At 44.6% G+C, this 20,905-nt stretch overlaps 1 protein-coding gene across 1 annotated transcript; it reads right to left on the bottom strand.

The window, feature by feature from the left end:
* Positions 1-4,115: 4,115 nt before the first annotated feature.
* On the bottom strand, positions 4,116-14,783 carry ppil1 (peptidylprolyl isomerase (cyclophilin)-like 1). The gene is made up of 4 exons (XM_078242282.1): positions 14,602-14,783; positions 13,397-13,551; positions 7,179-7,247; positions 4,116-5,440 (listed from the first exon to the last, which is right to left on the bottom strand). The coding sequence occupies exons 1-4, from the start codon at positions 14,655-14,657 to the stop codon at positions 5,214-5,216; spliced, it is 507 nt and encodes a 168-aa protein (XP_078098408.1). The 5' UTR covers positions 14,658-14,783; the 3' UTR covers positions 4,116-5,213.
* Positions 14,784-20,905: the final 6,122 nt, after the last annotated feature.

The raw sequence follows: 20,905 nt of genomic DNA, 5'->3' as shown, positions 1-20,905 counted from the left end.
TTGCAGAGCACAGGTAGCCAATTTGTGTTTATTGACCAGATTACTCCTGAGATGTTCCTCATGGACATCTATCAGTTTGCAGTGCGCAGAGGTATTCCAGACAGAAATGCAGTACTCAGTTACTGAGTAGCAGAGAGCCAAAGAGAAGATTCCTAAAAGTCTGGTTTTGGCTCCCCAAGAGGTTACTGTAGTTATCTGATGAGATTGTTGCAAGTCTTCAGTTTAACTGAGACTCTCTGGAGGTGTGGCTTGAAGGTCAATGTGTGGTCCAAAACAAAGCCCAGATAAGTCGGTAGAGGGCGGCACGGTAGCACAGTGGTTAGCACTGCTGCTTCACAGCTCCAGGGACCTGGGTTCGATTCCCGGCTTGGGTTACTGTCTGTGTGGAGTTTGCACATTCTCCTCGTGTCTGCGTGGGTTTCCTCCGGGTGCTCCGGTTTCCTCCCACAGTCCAAAGATGTGCGGGTTAGGTTGATTGGCCATGCCAAAATTGCCCTTAGTGTCCTGGGATGCGTAGGTTAGAGGATTAGTGGGTAAATATGTAGGGATTTGGGGGTAGGGCCTGGGTGGGATTGTGGTCGGTGCAGACTCGATGGGCCGAATGGCCTCTTTCTGTGCTGTAGGGTTTCTAAGTTTCTAAGGATGGTGTTTGATGTGGCTGCAGTTTAGGTAGAGGTCAAGTTCATGGTAACTTATTGCATTGACAAGGTGGTAGATGGTTCTGGTGGTAGTTGGTTTGCGGTAGCAGTTTTGACAGGTCAGAGTTTACTGAAGCTGCCATTAAGAGCATTGTTAATGTCTTTGGAATCTGTCACTTGGCAAGCATAGCAGGTGTCATCTGTCGATGAACTTGCAGCTGCAGGTGGCTGGCAGTTCATTTATGTACAGGTTGGGGGCAAGTACTGATCCTTGAGGTAAGCCACTTCGCTGCTTCTTCCATATGCTGGCTTAGGGCCCCATATGGACAAAAATAGTCTGTTTTGAAGAGAAGCTATCAACTATCTTGCCAAAGGCATACAGTCCCATCAATCAAATTGTGAGAGAAGTATCTGTTGAGAAATATGTCACTCCACAGGACTTAGAGAGAAGTAATGAGGCTGATGAGGAGTATGTGGCTGTCAGTATCAGTAAATGGAAAGAAGTACATATGAAACCACAAGCAGAAAACAGGACTGGTGAGGACAGTGACCAGATAAGCAAAACCTTTGGATTTCTTAGTTGACAAATCATTGAAAGTATTTTCACACTGATGTAAACAGAACAGAATGCTACAAAACCAAAATTAATCAGATTCTGTAGTTACTACTGACACCACGGAGGAATTTTCTCATTTTTTGGCAGAGTGGCACAGCAGGCGGGAAAAACAGCACGGAAGCTGTCAGCCCCAAATGGTAGATTCCTCCGCCATATTGTTAGGGACTAGTATAAATAAATGAAGGGGCCGGTCCCACAACATCATGCTGTCAGGGCAAGGGTACAGACCGGGCATGATCCTCTCATCTCCTGGGGAATGAACTGGCCTGCGCACCTCCAGGGGTTTCTGCTGGCCAAATGCACGTCATGGGGGAACCTGTGGTGATTCATGTTGGCGTGTCCTGACACCGACATGAGTGGCCAATCTAAGCAGGGAGGGGTGGAGACGGTACGGTGGCACCGTGGTTAGCACTGCTGCCTCACAACACCAGGGACCCGGGTTTGATTTCAGCCTCAGGAATGGAGACTGTATGGAGTTTGCACATTCTTACTGAGTCTGCGTGGGTTTCCTCCAGGTCCTCCCACAGTACAAAGATGTGTGGGTTAGGTTGATAGGCTATGCTAAATTGCACCTTAGTGTCAGGGGGATTCGTCAGGGTAAATAAGTGGGATTACAGGGATAGGGCCTGAGTTGTGGTTGGTACAAACCCGACGGGCCAAATGGCCTCCTTCTGCACTGTATGATGCAGGATGGGGTGCTATCAGGTGTAAAGGCCCAATATTTAGATTTAAATGCATTCAAATGGAGATACTGACATTTAACATCAGGATTCCCGCTATATTATTGGTGAAGGGTGGATGCAGGGACAATCTGAATGGGAAATCCTGCCAGTGTAAACCGTGTTCTGGAACTCCCGCATGATTTCCCACTTCTGTCGATTCTATCCCCCAAAAATTGCAGCAGAAAATCCACCTCCCCCCCAATGTTTGAGATTGTTCCAGCCAGTCTTAGTCACTGAATGCAGAAACTGACACATGGTTTGTTTGCAAAGGGTTTAAACAACGTTCTTGAATTTCGAGTTCCCTCTCTTATGCTAAACAGGTTGCAGTGAGGGAACATGGCATTTACTGTGGTTTCCTCCACTTTGAATATTAAATGCTAGGGCTATAGGTTCTATTCTGACACTCAAAACATTCAAAAGTTGAAATGAATGTCAGGAGTATTATTCACGAGAGCAATTACCTCCAGAGCGCTGCTGTGTACAGGCTCCAGGAACAGCAGCCAGAATTAGAAGGTTCTTCCAAAGCCTGTCTTAAGAAGTTCCCAATCAGTTTAGCACAATCCACCAGTGAAGAATGGAGTCCTTACCTTCAGCACACAACTAACCCAAGCCTTACGGGTATCTCTGTCCTGGGTAGAATTCCTACAGTACAGAAGGAGGCCATTTGACCTATCGAATCTGCACCGACAACAATCCCACCCAGGCCCTATTCTCACAACATATTTACCCTGCTAATCGCCCTGACACTAGGGTCAATTTATCATGGCCAATCAACCTAACCAGCACATCTTTGGACTGTGGGAGGAAACCTGAGCACCCGGAGGAAACCCACACACACAGGAAGAAAGTGCAAACTCCACGCAGACAGTGAGCCGAGGCCGGAATTGAACCCTGGCGCTGTGAGGCAGCAGTGCTAACCACTGTGTCCCCATGCTGCGCTGAGAAGTCTCATCCGGCAGGAAGGCGTTTCCAATCAGGAAACCTAGGTCAAAGACTCAAACAGCTCAATTTGTTCTGGCAAAGGGAAAAAAAACTTTCCCCTTTTTAAATTCTACTGCTGTGGCAACAAAAAGAGGGGAATTTGTTAACTGGTAAAGATTAAGCCAGACAACCTGAAACATTACTTCAATCTCTTGCTGCAGGACTTGCTTGCCGGAATTTTACCACCGCCCACCCGAGGCTCGTAATATCCACCCAAGGACAATGGAAAATGCCATTCTGCGAGCCTCACCTGCCCCGATTCTGAGGCCGGCGTGCCGGTAAAATTCCAGCAGCTGAGTATTTCCAACATTTGGTGTTTGAATTTGATTTCCAACTTGCGCAGCATTGTGCTTCTGTATTTTCCATTCTTAAATTGGTGTAGGCTCGGTGGCCGAATGGCCCCTTCTGTACTGTAGGGATTCTATGATTAATGGTTACACTATCAACATGTGCATTTGTTGAAAAAAGCAAACTGTAGGAAGTAAGATATCCCCTTTAATTTAACCAAAAAAATCAAGTAGGAAGTGGGATTTCACTCCCTATATAGTTCATGATGTACCTTAGTAATTGATTAAATTAATTCCCACAATGGTCAATTGGTCGAAGCACTGTGTACCCAAGCCAACCACCCTGCGTTCAATTTCTGGTCAATGTTGAGCTAGTTGCTGGGGTTCTTCCTGTGGTCTAGCGGTATAGGTCACTGAACTGGTAAACCACAAACCTAGAGCAATGTTCTAGGGTTCCAGGTTCAAATGGTAAGTGGTTAAATTTGAATTCTCAACCAGGTTAGCAGTAAGTGGAAAAGTCACCAGCTGTCCCTATTTCTGATAACTGTCCAACTCTGAACAGGAGTAGGTGTTGGAGTAAGCCTGGTGCCAAGATCAAGCTAGAAATATTCAGAAAGGGTTTGAAAAGCTTGCGCACTCAGATGAAGACTCAGGAAGACTCCAACCAGCTGATGACGTGCCAAAAGGAAAGTCTGGCACCCCAGTTAGTAAATGGTTACACTGCAGATGCATTTATTGCATTTTTTTCAATTTCGCCCAATTTAATTTTCAAAATCTGCTATTTGTTTTCATTTTTAAAGAAGACAGCAATTTGCAAAGCGTACTCTGCTACCAGAATATATCTTAAACCTCAGAACAAGCCCCACACCACCAACGTAAATTGAGTTTTATTTGCTAGACCATTTTATCTCCATGTCAAACGGTACAAGGACAATTTATCCAAATTAGGAAATGAAAAATGTGGCTTAAAAAGAAACTTCGTTTCTCAGTTGTCAAGTGTACTGAAAACAAAATATGCACAAATCTCTTCAGAAAGACACATATTGGAACCAGGTAGACTAAATATATAGTACTGTATAAGCAGTGCATTTCAATTTTAGTTTGAAAAACTAAATGATCTTCCATTCTCAATTACATTCCTGCAGAAAAAATGAAGGGCTCCAGTATTTGCAGTGAGCTGATGTATTGGATTTTTGGATTGGATCCACTATGGGGAAACGAAGATCATGTTGCTCTCAGGATTCTACATTCCTTCCATGTGTCAATTTTTACAGTAGCATTTTGTTTATATAAAAAATAAAAATGTTCCATTTGCAATAAATATTACTCAAATTGAATGATGGCATCTCTGTTTAATTTGGCATTTTTGTATATTATTTCACGACGTGTTCCACAAGGCACCAATAAGAAATGGCTTGGGATTATCACTGGCAAGGGAATGATTCAAATGGTCTTGGTGAAGTCACGCGTGCTGCAGCAATGGTTTACGAATGACCCTGCAATTTCAAATTCACAGCATTTGTGTACAGGAAGGTTACTCAAAAACAAAACACCACTACCGGGGAATTATTCCAAATCATTGAACAGAGTGTTCAAAATCATGAGGTGCCAGGATAGAGCAGGCAGGGAGAAACTGTTCTCTCTCGTGAAAGGATTGAGAAAGAGAGGGCACAGATTTAAAGTAATCAGTAAAAGAAGCAAAAAAGTGATCATGAGCAGAAATTCTTTTATGCAGTTAAGGGTTAGGGTTTGGAATGCAGTGCCTGAGAGTGTGGTGGAGGCAGGTTCAACTGAAGCATTCAAAAAGACTGTCACCTAAAAAGGAAGAATGCACAGGGTTATGGGGAGAAGGAGGGGGGAGCGATACTGGATGTTCATTCGGACAGCAGGCGCAGACACGATGGGCCAAATACCTCCTTCTGCCCCGTAACAATTCTGTGAATGGCATAATATTGATAACAGCAGAGTCTTAATGCGATACATTCACTGTGGCTTTCAAAATGATTACATCGTTTATAGGTCGGTCATCGCGGTTAGTCTCCACCAGTTCAATACGTTTAACTACTGACAGCCCGTGGCAGACACGGCCAAAGATTGTGTGCTTTCCGTCCAGCAATGGTGTGGGTCCTAAAGTTATAAAGAACTGGCTGCCATTGGTATCTGGGCCAGCGTTTGCCATGGCAAGGATCCCTGCACCTAGGAAGGGAAAGGGTAGGTATATTTAAATTAGTTACGAGACAATTTGCTGTTGCACAGGTGGTTAATTTTTAAATTGATGGTTATGCATGATAAATTTTATTGAATAGACATACTGGTCTTTACTACATGTAAATTTATATCAAGTGTACAGATGACAGCTACTCCATTCAAAAAGATAACGTGGTTGCGCGACTGTTCAGTTAAATGTAAAACTAGACAAAATCTGAGCAAACCAAATATGAGCTATCTTAATTGTCAAACTCTGTCCCTATATGATACTACTAGCATTAGATGCAGCAATTAAAACTTTACCTGGTTCCATAATCATAATTGTTCTGATAAGTAAAAGAATAATTAGATTAAAACATAAAGTCTCAAAACAGTAGCTACACACTATATAGGAATACCTCTCGGCTCAAAATATTGTGCAACTCCAAATAACTGGCACTAAATTTACATTACTGAATACCCACTATTTAAAATAGGCTGGCTCTTGGGTAGTTTGCATTTATACTCTATTTAACTTTATAACAATATTTAAAGATGTACATTAATTAACGTCATGGTATCATTGTTGGAAGTAAGGCTCACGCAACAGTCCTGCTTCTAAATACTTTTTTTTTGCTTTCAACCACAATATTGTAAATTCGAAACAATATTTTGGGGAGAACAGCAATGCAGGTTTGAAAATACCATTGTACCCTTTAGGATGGCACTGACAGAAATCTTAAAACATCAAGAGACCCCTGCTATTATTGTAGTCCATAACTCAGTTCTAACATGACACAAAACGTCCGGACAAATGTGAGGTAATGCATTTTAGAAGGTCTAATACAGATAGGAAATACACAGTAAATGGCAGAACCCTTAGGAGTATTGATAGCCAAAGGGATCTGGGTGTACAGGTACACAGGTCACTGAAAGTGGCAATGCAGGTGGCGAAGGTAGTCAAGAAGGCATACAGCATGTTTGCCTTCATCGGCCGGGTATTGAGTTTAAAAATTGGCAAGTCATGTTGACGCTTTATAGAACCTTAGTGAGGCCGCATTTGGAATATAGTGTTCAATTCTGGTCGCCACACTACCAGAAGGATGTGGAGGCTTTGGAAAGGGTACAGAAAAGATTTACCAGGATGTTGCCTGGTATGGCGGGCATTAGCTAGGAGGAGAGGTTGGAGAAACTTGGTTTGTTCTCACTGGAGCAACGGAGGTTGAGAGGAGACCTGATAGAAGTCTACAAGATTATGAGAGGCATGGACAGAGTGGATAGTCAGAAGCTTTTGCCCAGGATGGAAGAGTCAATTACTAGGGGGCATAGGTTTAAGGTGCGAGGGGCAAGTTTTAAAAGAGATGTACGAGGCAGATTTTTTACACAGAGAGTGGTGGGTGCCTGGAACTCGTTGCCGGGGGAGGTAGTGGAAGCAGATACGGTAGTGACTTTTAAGGGGCGTCTTGACAAGTTCATGAATGAGATGGGAATAGAGGAATATGGTCCCCGGAAGCGTCGGGGGTTTTAGTTAAGTCGGGCAGCATGGTCGGTACAGGCTTGGAGGGCAGAAGGGCCTGTTCCTGTGCTGTAAGTTTCTTTGTTCTTTGTCTGATATACAGAAGCGTATCAACTTTACACTGGATATTTACAAATAGTCAGAAAACCTAACAATATTTCTCTTACTGCAAGACTCACTAAACAAAAAACAAAACCTTTGAAGAAAGCTCAAAACATGCTGGAGGTTTACCTGTGAATTTTAAATCTTTGTGTAATTCATCTTCAAAATGCTTTCCATAAATGGATGATCCTCCTCTACCTGTACAGTCACAGAGATAGGAGTTAGTTGAAACATTTTCGGCCTGTTGTGCTACACAATTTTTAAAAAGATGGGACAGTAAAACAAAAATGATACTCTCTTAACTGTTAGACAAACATAAATATGAACTTAAAACAGGTTTTAAGACCCAAGAACGCAAGAAATTACAAAGGGTTGTGAATATAGCCCAGTCTATCACACAAGCCAGACTTTCATCCATTGACTCTGTCTACACTTCCCGCTGCATCGGAAAAACAGCCAGCATAATTAAGGACCCCATGCACCCCGGACATACTCTCTTCCATCTTCTTCGGTCAGGAAAAAGATACAAAAGTCTGAGATCACGTACCAACCAACTCAAAAGCAGCTTCTTCCCTGCTGCCCTCAGTCTTTTGAATGGACTTACCTTGTGTTAACTTGCTCTTTCTCTACAGCCTAGCTACAACTGTGACACTATATTCTGAACCCTCTCCTTTCCTTCTCCCCTTTGTACTCTCTGAACGGTATGCTTTGTCTGTATAGTACGCAAGAAACAATGCTTTTCACTGTACCCCAATACATGTGACAATAATAAATCAAATCAAAGTTTGGACTGGGATAATGAGCAGCTATCACACTCCCTCATCGCACTCAGCTGGCAATTACAGCACTGGTTTATCCTCAGCCAATTTGAAATGGAAAGGTTGATGAAAAAGGTACTGCTGAGAGCTCCAAATGCAGCATCTGATGCTGTACCGTCCCTGAATGCATTGGGAACTTTAATGCTGGTATTATAGTTACCAAAAATACACAGAAAATCAAAAGCAATTTCAAACACAACCCATTCTTTTCTCTCCCCTTTCCATAAGTAACTTTACTCATTTCACTTTCATTCCCATTTTTCCACAGACCTTAAAAAGGAACAGGATTTGGATTTGATTTGCGCAGCAAACCTTTGAAAGTGCTGGTTCGATCTCCCTCAAATCAATAGCGAGACCCCTGGAATTGTTACTACCCTTTGTGCAGCTTATTAAAAACATAAAACACCAAAGTGAAGGACTTGGTGGATGATGAGTCTGGGAAAGGGTGAGTAGATAGTTTGAGTCATGTTGAGATCAAAAAGCAGGGGGTATTGGGGTTCTTGAGAAACATTAAGGTAGACAAGTCCCCAGGGCCCGATGGGATATACCCCAGAATACTGAGAGAGGCAAGGGAGGAAATTGCTGGAGCCTTGAGAGAAATCTTTGTATCCTCACTGGCTACAGGAGAGGTCATGATGTGGAGATGCCGGCGTTGGACTGGGGTAAGCACAGTAAGAAGTCTCACAACACCAGGTTAAAGTCCAACAGGTTTATTTGGTAGCAAATACCATAAGCTTTCGGAGCAATGCTCCTTCGTCAGATGGAGTGGTCTCACAGACACAGAAATCAAATTACAGAATACTGATTAGAATGCAAATCTCTACAGCCAGCCAGGTCTTAAATGCACAGACAATGTGGGTGGAGGGAGCATTCAACACAGGTTAAAGAGATGTGTATTGTCTCCAGACAGTACAGCTTGTGAAATTGTGCAAGTCCAGGAATCAAGCTGTGGGGGTTACTGATAATGTGACATAAATCCAACATCCCGGTTTAGACCGTCCTCATGTGTGCGAAACTTGGCTATCAGTTTCTGCTCAGTGACTCTGCGCTGTCGTGTGTCCTGAAGGCCGCCTTGGAGAACGCTTACCTGAAGATCCAAGGCTGAATGCCCGTGACTGCTGAAGTGCTCCCCCACAGGAAGAGAACAGTCTTGCCTGGTGATTGTCGAGCGGTGTTCATTCATCCGTTGTGTTCATTCATCCAATGCTGTTCCTTTGTTACGGATGAATGAACACCGCTCGACAATCACCAGGCAAGACTGTTCTCTTCCTGTGGGGGAGCACTTCAGCAGTCACGGGCATTCAGCCTTGGATCTTCAGGTAAGCGTTCTCCAAGGCGGCCTTCAGGACACACGACAGCGCAGAGTCACTGAGCAGAAACTGATAGCCAAGTTTCGCACACATGAGGACGGTCTAAACCGGGATGTTGGATTTATGTCACATTATCAGTAACCCCCACAGCTTGACTCCTGGACTTGCACAATTTCACAAGCTGTACTGTCTGGAGACAATACACATCTCTTTAACCTGTGTTGAATGCTCCCTCCACCCACATTGTCTGTGCATTTAAGACCTGGCTGGCTGTAGAGATTTGCATTCTAATCAGTATTCTGTAATTTGATTTCTGTGTCTGTGCCCTGTTTGAGAACAGAGACCACTCCATCTGACGAAGGAGCATTGCTCCGAAAGCTTATGGTATTTGCTACCAAATAAACCTGTTGGACTTTAACCTGGTGTTGTGAGACTTCTTACAGGGGAGGTCCCAGAGGATTGGAGAATAGCCAATGCTGTTCCTTTGTTCAAGAAGGGTAGCAAGAATAATCCAGGTAATTACAGGCCGGTGAGTCTTACATCAGTGGTAGGGAAATTATTGGAGAGGATTCTTCGAGACAGGATTTATTCCCACTTGGAAATAAGTGGGTGTATTAGTGAGAGGCAACATGGTTTTGTGAAGGGGAGGTCGTGTCTCACTAACTTGATCGAGTTTTTTGAGGAAATGACGAAGATGATTGATGAGGGTAGGGCAGTGGATACTGTCGACATGGACTTCAGTAAGGCCTTTGACAAGGTCTCTCATGGCAGACTGGTGCAGAAGGTGAAGTTGCATGGGATCAGAGGTGAGCTGGCAAAGTGGATACAAAACTGGCTTGGTCAAAGAAGACAGCGGGTAGCAGTGGAAGGGTGTGTTTCTGAATGGAGGGCTGTGACAAGTGGTGTTCCTCAGGGATCAGTGCTGGACCTTTGCTGTTTGTAATAAATATATATATAAATGATTTGGAGGAAAATATAACTGGTTTGATTAGTAAGTTTGCGGACGACACAAAGGTTGGTGGATTTGCGGATAGCAATGAGGACCATCAGAGGATACAGCAAGATATAGATCGGTTGGAGACTTGGGCAGAAAGATGGCAGATGGAGTTTAATCCGGACAAATGTGAGGTAATGCATTTTGAAAGGTCTAATACAGATAGGAAATATACAGTAAATGGCAGAACCCTTAAGCATATTGATAGGCAAAGGGATCTCGGTGTACAGGTACACAGGTCACTGAAAGTGGCATTGCAGGTGGAGAAGGTAGTCAAGAAGGCATACGGCATGCTTGCCTTCATCGGCCAGGGCATTGAGTTTAAAAATTGGCAAGTCATGTTGCAGCTTTATAGAACCTTAGTTAGGCCGCACTTGTAATATAGTGTTCAATTCTGGTGGCCACACTACCAGAAGGGTGTGGAGGCTTTGGAGAGGGTACAGAAAAGATTTACCAGGATGTTGCCTGGTATGGAGGGCATTAGCTATGAGGAGAGGTTGGAGAAACTTGGTTTGTTCTCACTGGAACGACAGAGGTTGAGGGGCAACCTGATAGAAATCTACAAGATTATGAGAGGCATGGACAGAGTGGATAGTAAGAAGCTTTTTCCCAGGGTGGAAGAGTCAATTACTAGGGGACATAGATTTAAGATGCGAGGGGCAAGGTTTAAAGGAGATGTACGAGGTAGATATTTTACACACGAGAGTGGTAGGTGCCTGGAACTTGTTGCCGGGGGAGGTAGTGGAAGCGGATACGGTAGTGACTTTTAAGGGGCGTCTTGACAAATACATGAAAAGGGTGGGAATAGAGGGATATGGTCCCCGGAAGGGTAGGGGGTTTTAGTTCAGTCGGGCAGCATGGTCGGTGCAGGCTTGGAGGGCCAAAGGACCTGTTCCTGTGCTGTAATTTTCTTTGTTCTTTTATAAGGCCCCAGCCAGATGTGAACACACAGTCACTACTCGCTGAGCTCATTCAGACGGAAAATGGTCAGATATTGTCATTTATGGTAGAAACACAATGTTGGCAATTCCACAACCTGGAACATCAATTAAGCCTGACTGTTCTGCCAATTTGAGCAAGTAAGATTTTAGTCTCTGAGCAGAAGCCTGGGCAGTGCAACAGGTTCACACAAAGTCTGACACAAAAATAATACGTATGTAAATTGGTGACCGATAAATTTTGTGTTCAAGAAAAAATACAGTGATAACTGCTTTATTTTGGAGGCGATCTGTGTGAAGGCATAAAAGAAACTGTTTAACTGAGCTCTTTGTGCTATTAAAAGGCTTTGAGAGTAAATTGGATAGTCCCAAAAAGAGAAGCGGGTAATTAGATTGTTGAACTGCCACCCCGGGGAGTGCTCTGTAGGCACGATAGGAGATAGCCCTAAGAATAACTCAAGTGGCAGTCGTCAGCCATGTTGCTGAAGCTAACATGGGTGATGGCAAGTTCCTTCTCAAATCCCACTTCACCCTCATCCCAAAATCTATTCTGATGCACAAGCTGCAGTTGGTGTAAGGAATGATCTCTTGCTTCCTTCAACTCAACCCTCCCCTGTGCACCTGCCACCTGGACAGCCAGTGATGCCCAAGGCTGAAGGCCTAGAGGGAGACCAGAGTGAGGAAGAAGGAACACTCACAGCCACCAGCTCAGATACCAGTACTGCACCAACTTTGCAGGGTAGCAGAAAGACAAGATCACAACCTGGCGCATCATTGGACATGAGCCATCAGCAACCAGCTAGGGGGAAAGGATCATGCAGGTACCCCTTCCCCAGTGGGCAAAGTGGCACCCGAGTTCTGCTCCAGGGCACTCAGATAAGGGCATCAATGGGGTGGCATATGGAAAATGGTGGACGGACATGCATACAGAAATGCTTCGGGAATAGGAACAAGGGGAAATACACCATGGCCTGTTCTTGGGGGATGTGGTGCAATTACTGAAAAAGAAAATCTGCCAAAAGAAAACATGACTCCTCATTCAGCTGTTCGACCAGCAGCAAGCGCTGGAATCAAATCTAAAAATGCCATCTGAAATGGGGCTGGGCAGGGTGCACAGGACATAGCAATCCCAACCCAGCACAATCAATTATAGAATCCCTACAGTACAGAGGCCATTCAGCCCATCGCGTCGCCAACTCTCCAAGAGAGCATCCCACCCAGACCCTATCCCTGTAACCCCGCATATTTACCCCACTGCGGCACGGTAGCTCAGTGGTTAGCACTGCTGCTTCACAGCTCCAGGGTCCTGGGTTCGATTCCCGGCTCGGGTCACTGTCTGTGTGGAGTTTGCACATTCTCCTCGTGTCTGTGTGGGTTTCCTCCGGGTGCTCCGGTTTCCTCCCACAGTCCAAAGATGTGCAGGTTAGGTTGATTGGCCAGGTTAAAAAATTGCCCCTTAGAATCCTGGGATGTGTAGGTTAGAGGGATTAGTGGGTAAAATATGTGGGGGTAGGGCCTGGGTGGGATTGTGGTCGGTGCAGGCTCGATGGGCCGAATGGCCTCCTTCTGCACTGTAGGGTTTCTATGATTTCTATGATAATCCCCCGAACCTACACATCTTAGGACACTAAGGGACAATTTAGCATGGACAATCAACCTATCCTACATATCCTTGGACTGTGGGTAGAAATTGGAGCACGGAGAAAAAACCCACGAAGTCACGGAGAGACAGTGCAAACTCCCCACAGACAGTCAACCAAGGCTAGAATTGAACCTGGGTCCCTGGTGCTGAGGCAACAGTGCTAACCACTTTGCCATTGTGCCACCGATTGTTGGCACGATCGTTGGTTTTGGTACCATCACTATGTGTGAGCTCCACTTGTTGCATTTCTCTTCAATGATACCCTTCTTTATGCATGTTTTCAATCTCCTTTTGAACCTGTGCCAACCTTAGCAGATTAAGTCCATAATTGGAACAGCATTTCCTACATCTACATCATGCACAATACTACAGTACTTCCCAGTTTATTCCCATATATAACACTAAGTGATTTTAATAACTCTCAGTTCATTTTGATTTGCCTCCGGAGGGTAACTCAGTAATTTATCCCACAATCAGGAATCTCCCTCAAATAAATCAAACAGGTTTGCTGGAACAAGAAGCAGAAGACATATAACTCACAGTGGGAACCGCGCATTTTTCTTCAGCACAAATGCCTCTTTCTTTGCCGAGATGAGTACCAAAAATAAACGCTCGCACCATCTTTCTGGATTTTCCCATCCTTACCTGTTCCAGTTGGATCTCCGCCTTGAATCACAAAACCATTGATGACTCTATGGAACTTTGTACCATTGTAATAACCTCTCCGAGTCAGTTCAGCAAAGTTCCTGCTGGTTTTCGGTGCATGCTTCCAATACAACTCCAGTAATATGGTTCCCATCCTGTTTCATAATTTTAAAGAAGGTATTTTAACCAGCCGCTAAAATCAACAGTTTACTAATCTAATTCCAACTGAATTCAACCGGAGACTTTGGGCGGAATTTCCCTGTCCCAACCACGAGAATCGTAGCAGGCGGGGACAGGACTGTGCCAAGGTACATTGATCTCGGGCAGGATTTTCCAGCATTGGGGCGAGCGCGACCGGAAAATCCCACCCGAGGTCAATGGACCTTTGCATGGTCCGTGTCCTGCCTGCTACGATTCCCATGGTGGGCGGGACAGGAAAATTCCACTCTGCCTTTTATGATCACTCGCACCCAAACTGGTGTATGTAAAAGCAATTAATTTTGTGAAAATCAATCCACTTATGTTAAAAACTCCTCCATTTTAACATAAATTCCTTTGCAGTGCAGAATTGTGTATTTATTCCCTCCAATTAAAATATATGTGGTGCAACATAGCACCTGCATTGCTTTGCGTTGGGCATTTTACCACAAGGCTCACACAGTTCATGCATTATTGATGAACCTTTCAAGAACAGGAAGTTCTTTGGTGCCTCTGACCTGGAAGAGTTCTGAAGTTTGCAAGTAATGAATGAAAGTGTAGGAAACAGAGAGCGTTTTTCTTTTAAGCTTCAAACTCGTTCATATTTCGTTACAAAATAACTGCGTGGAGCAAATAAAAATGCTGCGATCCTCACCGAATGTTTCAGCTTTTTGTATTCAATCTGGTTATTTTATTTTAGAAACACGGTGATGCTGGTTATTGTGTTTTGAAAACTCAAGCAAAATCATGGCCAGAAGACGTTTTTTTTAAAAGATAAATCAACAAATAAGGGAGATTGCTAAGCTATATATTTATTTTTTAAAAACCACAGTAAAACAATTCTGCAATAAACCCCCCAAAAAACTCTGCATTGCAATCACATGGTGGTGTGAAGCTGCTGGAGTGAGTGGAAGAGGCCATGTTGCTCATTCATCCTGGTGTGTGTGTGAGCCCAGCAGCTCCCAGACTTGTCACTTTCTTCCCCCCTCCCCGCGCGCCGGCCTTACGTGGTTTCCAGTGTAACATTCTGGGGTTGCCAGGTGTCCGGAGGAATCCCCGACATTCTCAGTGTTCCACCGCTCGCGCTGCCGGGGAATCCCCCACCCCCGCTGCAACACAGACACTGTCCACACTACTCGCTCTCTCTCTGTGTCACTGCAAATACTCCTCGGCTAGCACATCAACTCCCACAAGCAAAGGCCCAACCTGTCAAGAGTCAAGAACCCACCCTGTCCTCTTTCAATAACTGGCAAATTTTCGACCCTTCTTACCATGTTTTAGATTTTGTTAAAAAATAACGTAGAAACTGCAACATTTGTCTATTCACTATCTAAGCATGCTTTAAACAAGACTTTTGTTGGACCTATAATAAGTTTAATTATTAATGTAATTATGAATATTAGCAGGATAGGTGATTTATTGGGAGGAGCTGTCCTCTGATACATCCTGTGACTTTATTAGTGTCACAAGTAGGCTTACGGTGGCCTTACAAGCAGGCCTTTGGGCGGCACGTTGGTTAGCACTGCTGCCTCACAGCGCCTGGGACCCGGATTCAATTCCCAGCTGGGGTCACTGTCTGTGTGGAGTTTGCACGTTCTCCCCATGTCTGCGTGAGTTTCCTCCGGGTGCTTTGGTTTCCTCCCACAGTCTGAAAGATGTGCAGGTTAGGTGCATCGACCATGCTAAATTCTCCCTCGGTGTACCCGAACGGGCGCCGGAGTGTGGTGATTAGAGGAATTTCACAGTTACTTCATTGCAATGTTAATGTAAGCCTTACTTGTAACTAATAAAAAAGATAAACTACGTTAACACTGCAATGAAGTTATTGTGAAAATCCCCTAGTTGCCACCCTCTGGCACCTGTTCAGGTACACTGAGAGAGAATTTAGCATAGCCAAAGCACCTAACCAGCACATCTTTTGGACTGTGTGAAAAAGCCAGAGCACTCAGAGGGTATCCACACAGACTCAGGGAGAATATGCAGACCCCACACAGACAATGAGACAAGCCGGAAATCGAACACGGATGCTGTGAGGCAGCAAAGCTTGCCACTGTGGCACTCCATTATTAAGCTGATCTTGCTCTTCACCCTATCTGTAACTGTAACACTATATTCTGCATCCTCTCTTCTTCTTCCCTATGCACTCTATAAACGGTATGTTTTGTCTGTATAGCATGCAAGAAACAATACTTTGCACTGTTTTTCAATACATGTGATAATAAGAAATCAAATCAAATCAAATCTAACATGTTTAGGGATATATGGAGAACTGAAAGGTTATAACGATCAGAAAATCCTGTCGGCTGAATAGAGAAGGCTGGGGCAGGGTGACTAACTTTCGCTGAGAAAACTAAGGCATGGGGTCTGTTAGAGTGGGGGGGGGGGGGCAGTTGAGTGCAGTGGGTGGGGGGGTAGAGTGTGGGAGGGTGGGCGCGATGTTTCCAGACCTGTGAGGCTGCAGGGACGGGGGGGAGGACGGGCGCAGCACATACATGAGACTTACAGATGCATCAATGTTTTCTGCCTTCATGTCACATGTGCAAGTAGCCTTGATGTGGAACTTTGGGTGTCCTCCTGGTAGTCTGACCTGGCTCCAGCAATCTGGCAGCATTCGGCCCAGGGTTCAGGACTATGGCTTCAAATACAGGACAATCTCATAAGATAAAGGACGGTTATTCACCCCGGGCTGTGAGAGGTGACCTAATAGAAAAGGATAGCAGTAGAAAGGGGTGTGGTTAGGTCAATGAGCAGATTGTGAGAGGAGGACACCTAGAGGAGAGCACAGAGAGGTTAGACTTCAATAAAGAGTGGGGAGATCGAGGCAGAACTTTCAGTAAAGAGCAGGGAGAGAGAGGCGAGACTTCAAGAAAGAGCACAGGAAGAGAAGAGTCACAGTAGGAAACACCTAGAGGAGAGTGGGGTGACTGAGGAGCTCAGTCCCATGTTTTGCATGGCCTGCAACATGTGGGAATTGCTAGGCATTCTTTGCAGTCTGGAAGACTATATTTGCAGGAAGTGCCACTGATTTGACCAGCTTGAGACCTGGTTTTCGGAGCTTGAGCATTGGCACAGTGGAACATGTCTTTCTATGTAGTCACCCCACAGCTTAAGGAAGTGCAGTCAAAGAGTGAATGGGTGACCAACAGTCAGTAGAAGGGGGACAGGCAGGTAGTCAGAAAAGCCCCAGAGGGCATCTCACTCAAGAACTACTTTTCTGTGCTGAAAAATGGTGAGAGTGACGGTTGCTCTGGGAGTATAGCCACAGTCAAGTTCACTACACTGTGGGTGGCTGGGGGAGGAGTAAGAGTGGAAGCACAATAGTAGTAGGAGACTCAATAGTGAGGAGGGCAGACAGGCATTTCTGCAGCCGCAGGTGTGACTCCAGGATGGTATGTTGCCTCCCTGGTGCCAAGGTCTAGGAAGTCACTGAATGGCTGCAGGGTATTCTGAAGGGGGAGGGTGAACAGCCAGAGGTCATTGTTCACATTGCTACCAACAACAGAGGTAGAAAGAGGGATGAGGTCCTGCAGCAAGTATTTAGGGAGCTAGGTACCAGATTGAAAAGCAAGACCTCAAAAGGTTGAAATCTCTGGATTATTCCCAGTGCCGCACGCTAATGAATATAGGAATAGGAGGATTAAGCAGATGAATGTGGCTGAAGAGAGGGAGGGCAGGAGGGAGGGCGTTAGTTTCCTGGATCACTGGGCCCATTTCTGAGGAAAAAGGGACCTGTACAAGTTGGACGGCTTGAATTGGAACGGGACCTTGCTGTTGGGGGGGGCAGGGGGGTTGGGGGTGGAGGTAGTTTAAACTAATTTGGCAGGGGGTTGGTTGCAGAGCGGAGGAACAGCAGGGGGTGATACACAGCTAAATGAAGAAGAAAAATCAAGTCAGCCTGGAAGGCACAGCAAAGCTGGACATGTTAAGGCACAAGGGAATATGGCAAGGCTGGATGGCATTTCTTTTAATGCAAGGAGTACGGCCAATGAACTGAAGGCGTTGATTAACACATGGGAGTATGAGATTATTGCTATTACAGATTCATGGCTAAGGTGGGGTAGGACAGACTGGCAGCTCAATATTCCGGGGTATGGAATCTTCAGACGGAGTGGGTTGGGGGAGCAACATAAGAGTTGGTGTCGTGATATTTATCAAGGAGTCAATCACTGCAGTGAGGGGGAATGATATCTTAGCAGGCTCCTCAGTTGAGGCCATATGGGTGGAACGTAAAAACGAAAAGGGGGCAATCACAATGCTGAGAGTGCTGAGCCCCCAAACAGCCAGGGAGAGATAGAAGAGCAGATATGTCAGCAAATCTCAGAGAGGTATAAAATCAATAGGGTAATAATAGTAGAAGATTTCAACTTCCCCAATATTATTTGTGAAGGCAAAGTGTGAAAGGCTTAGAGGAGGTGGAAACCTTAAAGTGCATCCAGGAGAGCTTCTTGAGCCAGCACATAAAAAGTCCTACAAGGGAGGGGACAGTACCTGACTTAGTTTTAGGGAATGAAGCCGGGCAGTTGGTAGAAGTGTCATTGGGGAAGCATTTTGGTGATAGTGACCATAATTCAGTAAAATTCAAGGTAGTTATCAAAAAGGACAAAAATGCACCCCTAAATTAAGGTTCTGAATTAGGGGAAAGCCGATTTTATTAGGATAAGACAGGATCTGGCCAAAGCGGACTGGGAGCAGCTACTTGTAGGAAAATTCACATCAGAGCAGTGGAAGTCATTGAAAAAGAAAATAGAAAGAGCACAAAGCTATCATGTTCCCATCAAGCTGGTATCAGGTATCATTGTTTTCGGTGTTGGCATTTGTTTCCAAGCTGCTGTAGGGATTGATCATCGAGGTGATGCATGCTGGCCTCCATGAGATGCCGTTATTTTCCTCTGTTGTCAGCCAATGTCTCCCAGGTGCAAGAATCAATGTTTACAACCTTCATGTCAAGTGTGCAAGCTGCCTTAACACAGAACTTTGAACGTTCTTCTGGGGGTCACCTGGCTCCTGCAACCTCGCCATACAGAAAGTTCTTAGCTATGCGACCATCTTCCATCCTCCAAATGTGCCTGAGCCAGCACCTCAACTTGATCAATGTCAACATATTTGGGAGTTTTGCCTTTCAGTGGACTGCCGCATTCCCCATTGTGTCCTTCCACGACCTGCCCAGAATACACTGCAATAGTGAAGATGAATGTTGTTGAGCTGCATTTCTTGATTGCTGTAAGATGTACAGGTTTCAAAGCCATACATCAAAATGCTGAGAACACATGAACCAACATCTTGCTCCGAAGAGTCAGCTTCATGTCATTCCATGCATGTTTTGTGAGTCAGCGGTTTTCCCTATGCACATATTGAATTCTGCATCAAGTGACAGATTGTTTGCCACTGTGGACCCAAGATTGCAGAATTTGGTAACCACTGCTCGTGAGGTGTTATTTAATGTGAGGTGATTCCATGGCCCCTTGACCAGTTTTCCTGATCCTTACATTGAGGAAGTAAAGTTATTGGGAGAGACATTGCAAGTCTATGTAGCTCAGCTTCCATGTGACGGGCTAGTGCAGGATCATAGGTGTAGAGGCATTCTCTCATCAATAAGTGCTGTATTTTTCTCTTTACTTTCAGTGTGGATAGAATGTGATAGGAATTACTAGCAACTACATTATATTAATGACCCTTAATATTGGACTTCTCCACAAGTGGAAATATCTTTTCTATGTCTACTTCTTCGAACAACTTAATGATTTTAAAGATCTCTGTGTCAGGTCACCTCTCAGCCTTCTCTGCTCTGGACAAAATACTCCTTATCTGGCCAAAAGAGAAAACGCTGGAAAATCTCAGCAGGTCTGGCAGCATCTGTAAGGAGAGAAAAGTGCTGATGTTTCGAGCGTTTTCTCTCTTAGTTTCAGATTCCAGCATCCGCAGTAATTTGCTTTTATCCAGTCCTCCTTACCTGGCCAATTTTTCCTGATTGTTATAAACTTAATCCTGGTACCATCTTTGTAAAATTTTTTTTCCATCCTATGTACTTTTTCTATATCATTTTTGCCATGAGAGCCTAGAAGCCTACATTATAAATAGGGTTAACTCTTTAAAAATTAGCTGAATAAATTTGGGTGCAAACTATTTAAATCGCTGTCATCAGTGTTCACAGAAAGCTTATCAACATAAGCTCATTACAGTTGTGCACACAGGCACACACACACTCATGCACGTGCAATGCAGACAAAGTAGTAGATATAAGATTTGGCATTACAAATGGAATATATTATGAAAATCATCCTTTCAATGTATCTTTACAATATGTAAAATATTAAATATTTGCTGCAAGACCACACATTAAACAATGCGGCAGCACAGTGGCACAGTGGTTAGCACTGCTGCCTCACAGCTGCAGGGACCCGGATTTGATTCCTGACTTGGGTCACTGTCTGTGCAGAGTCTACATGTTCTCCCCGTGTCTGTGTGGGTTTTCGCTGGGTAATCCTCCCACAGTGCTGGTTAGAAACATAGAAAATATGTGTAGGAGTAAGCCATTCAGTTCTTCAAGCCTGCACCACCATTGAATATGATCATGGCCGATCATGCACTTTCAGTATCCCACTCCCGCTTTCTCTCCGTACCCCTTGCTCCCTTTAGCCGCAAGGGCCATGTCCAGCTCTCTTTTTAACATATCTAACAAAGTGACCCCAACAGCTTTCTGTGGTCGAGAATTCCACAGGTTCACAACTCTTTGAGTGAAGATGTTCTTCCTCATCTCAGTCTTTAATGGCTTACCCCTTATTCTCGGACTGTGACCCCTAGTTCTGGACTTCTCAAACATCAAGAACATTCTTCCCGCATTTAGCCTGTCCAGTCCCATCAGGATTTTATGTTTCTATGAGATCCCCTCTCATTCTTCTAAATTTCAATGAGTACAAGCCCAAGTTAAGTGCACTGGCCGTGCTAAATTCTCTCTCAGTGTACCCGAACAGACGCTGGAGTGTGGTGACTAGGGGATTTTCACAGTAACTTCATTGCAGTGTTAATGTAAGCCTACTTGTGACATTAATGCAGTGGTTCCCAAAGGGTGCGGCGCGCCACACTGGCGTGAGAGGATGGCAGGTACGGCGGGAAGATTCAAGGACAATAAAAGAAACATTTAAACATGGATAGATATTTTTCCAAAGTGAGAGCAAGAGCATCAAGTGATGCTGAGGACGATGTCTCATGATCATATTATAAAGTAGTTGTGTTCTATGTTAGGGAATCAAGCACTGCTAGGAGTTTTTTTTTTGTTTTTGAATGTATTTCTTATCAATAAAAAATTCGGTG

The sequence above is a fragment of the Mustelus asterias genome, chromosome 25 (assembly GCF_964213995.1).
Source record: "Mustelus asterias chromosome 25, sMusAst1.hap1.1, whole genome shotgun sequence".
Taxonomy (NCBI): domain Eukaryota; kingdom Metazoa; phylum Chordata; class Chondrichthyes; order Carcharhiniformes; family Triakidae; genus Mustelus; species Mustelus asterias.
This window is presented reverse-complemented; position numbering and strand designations above follow the sequence as displayed.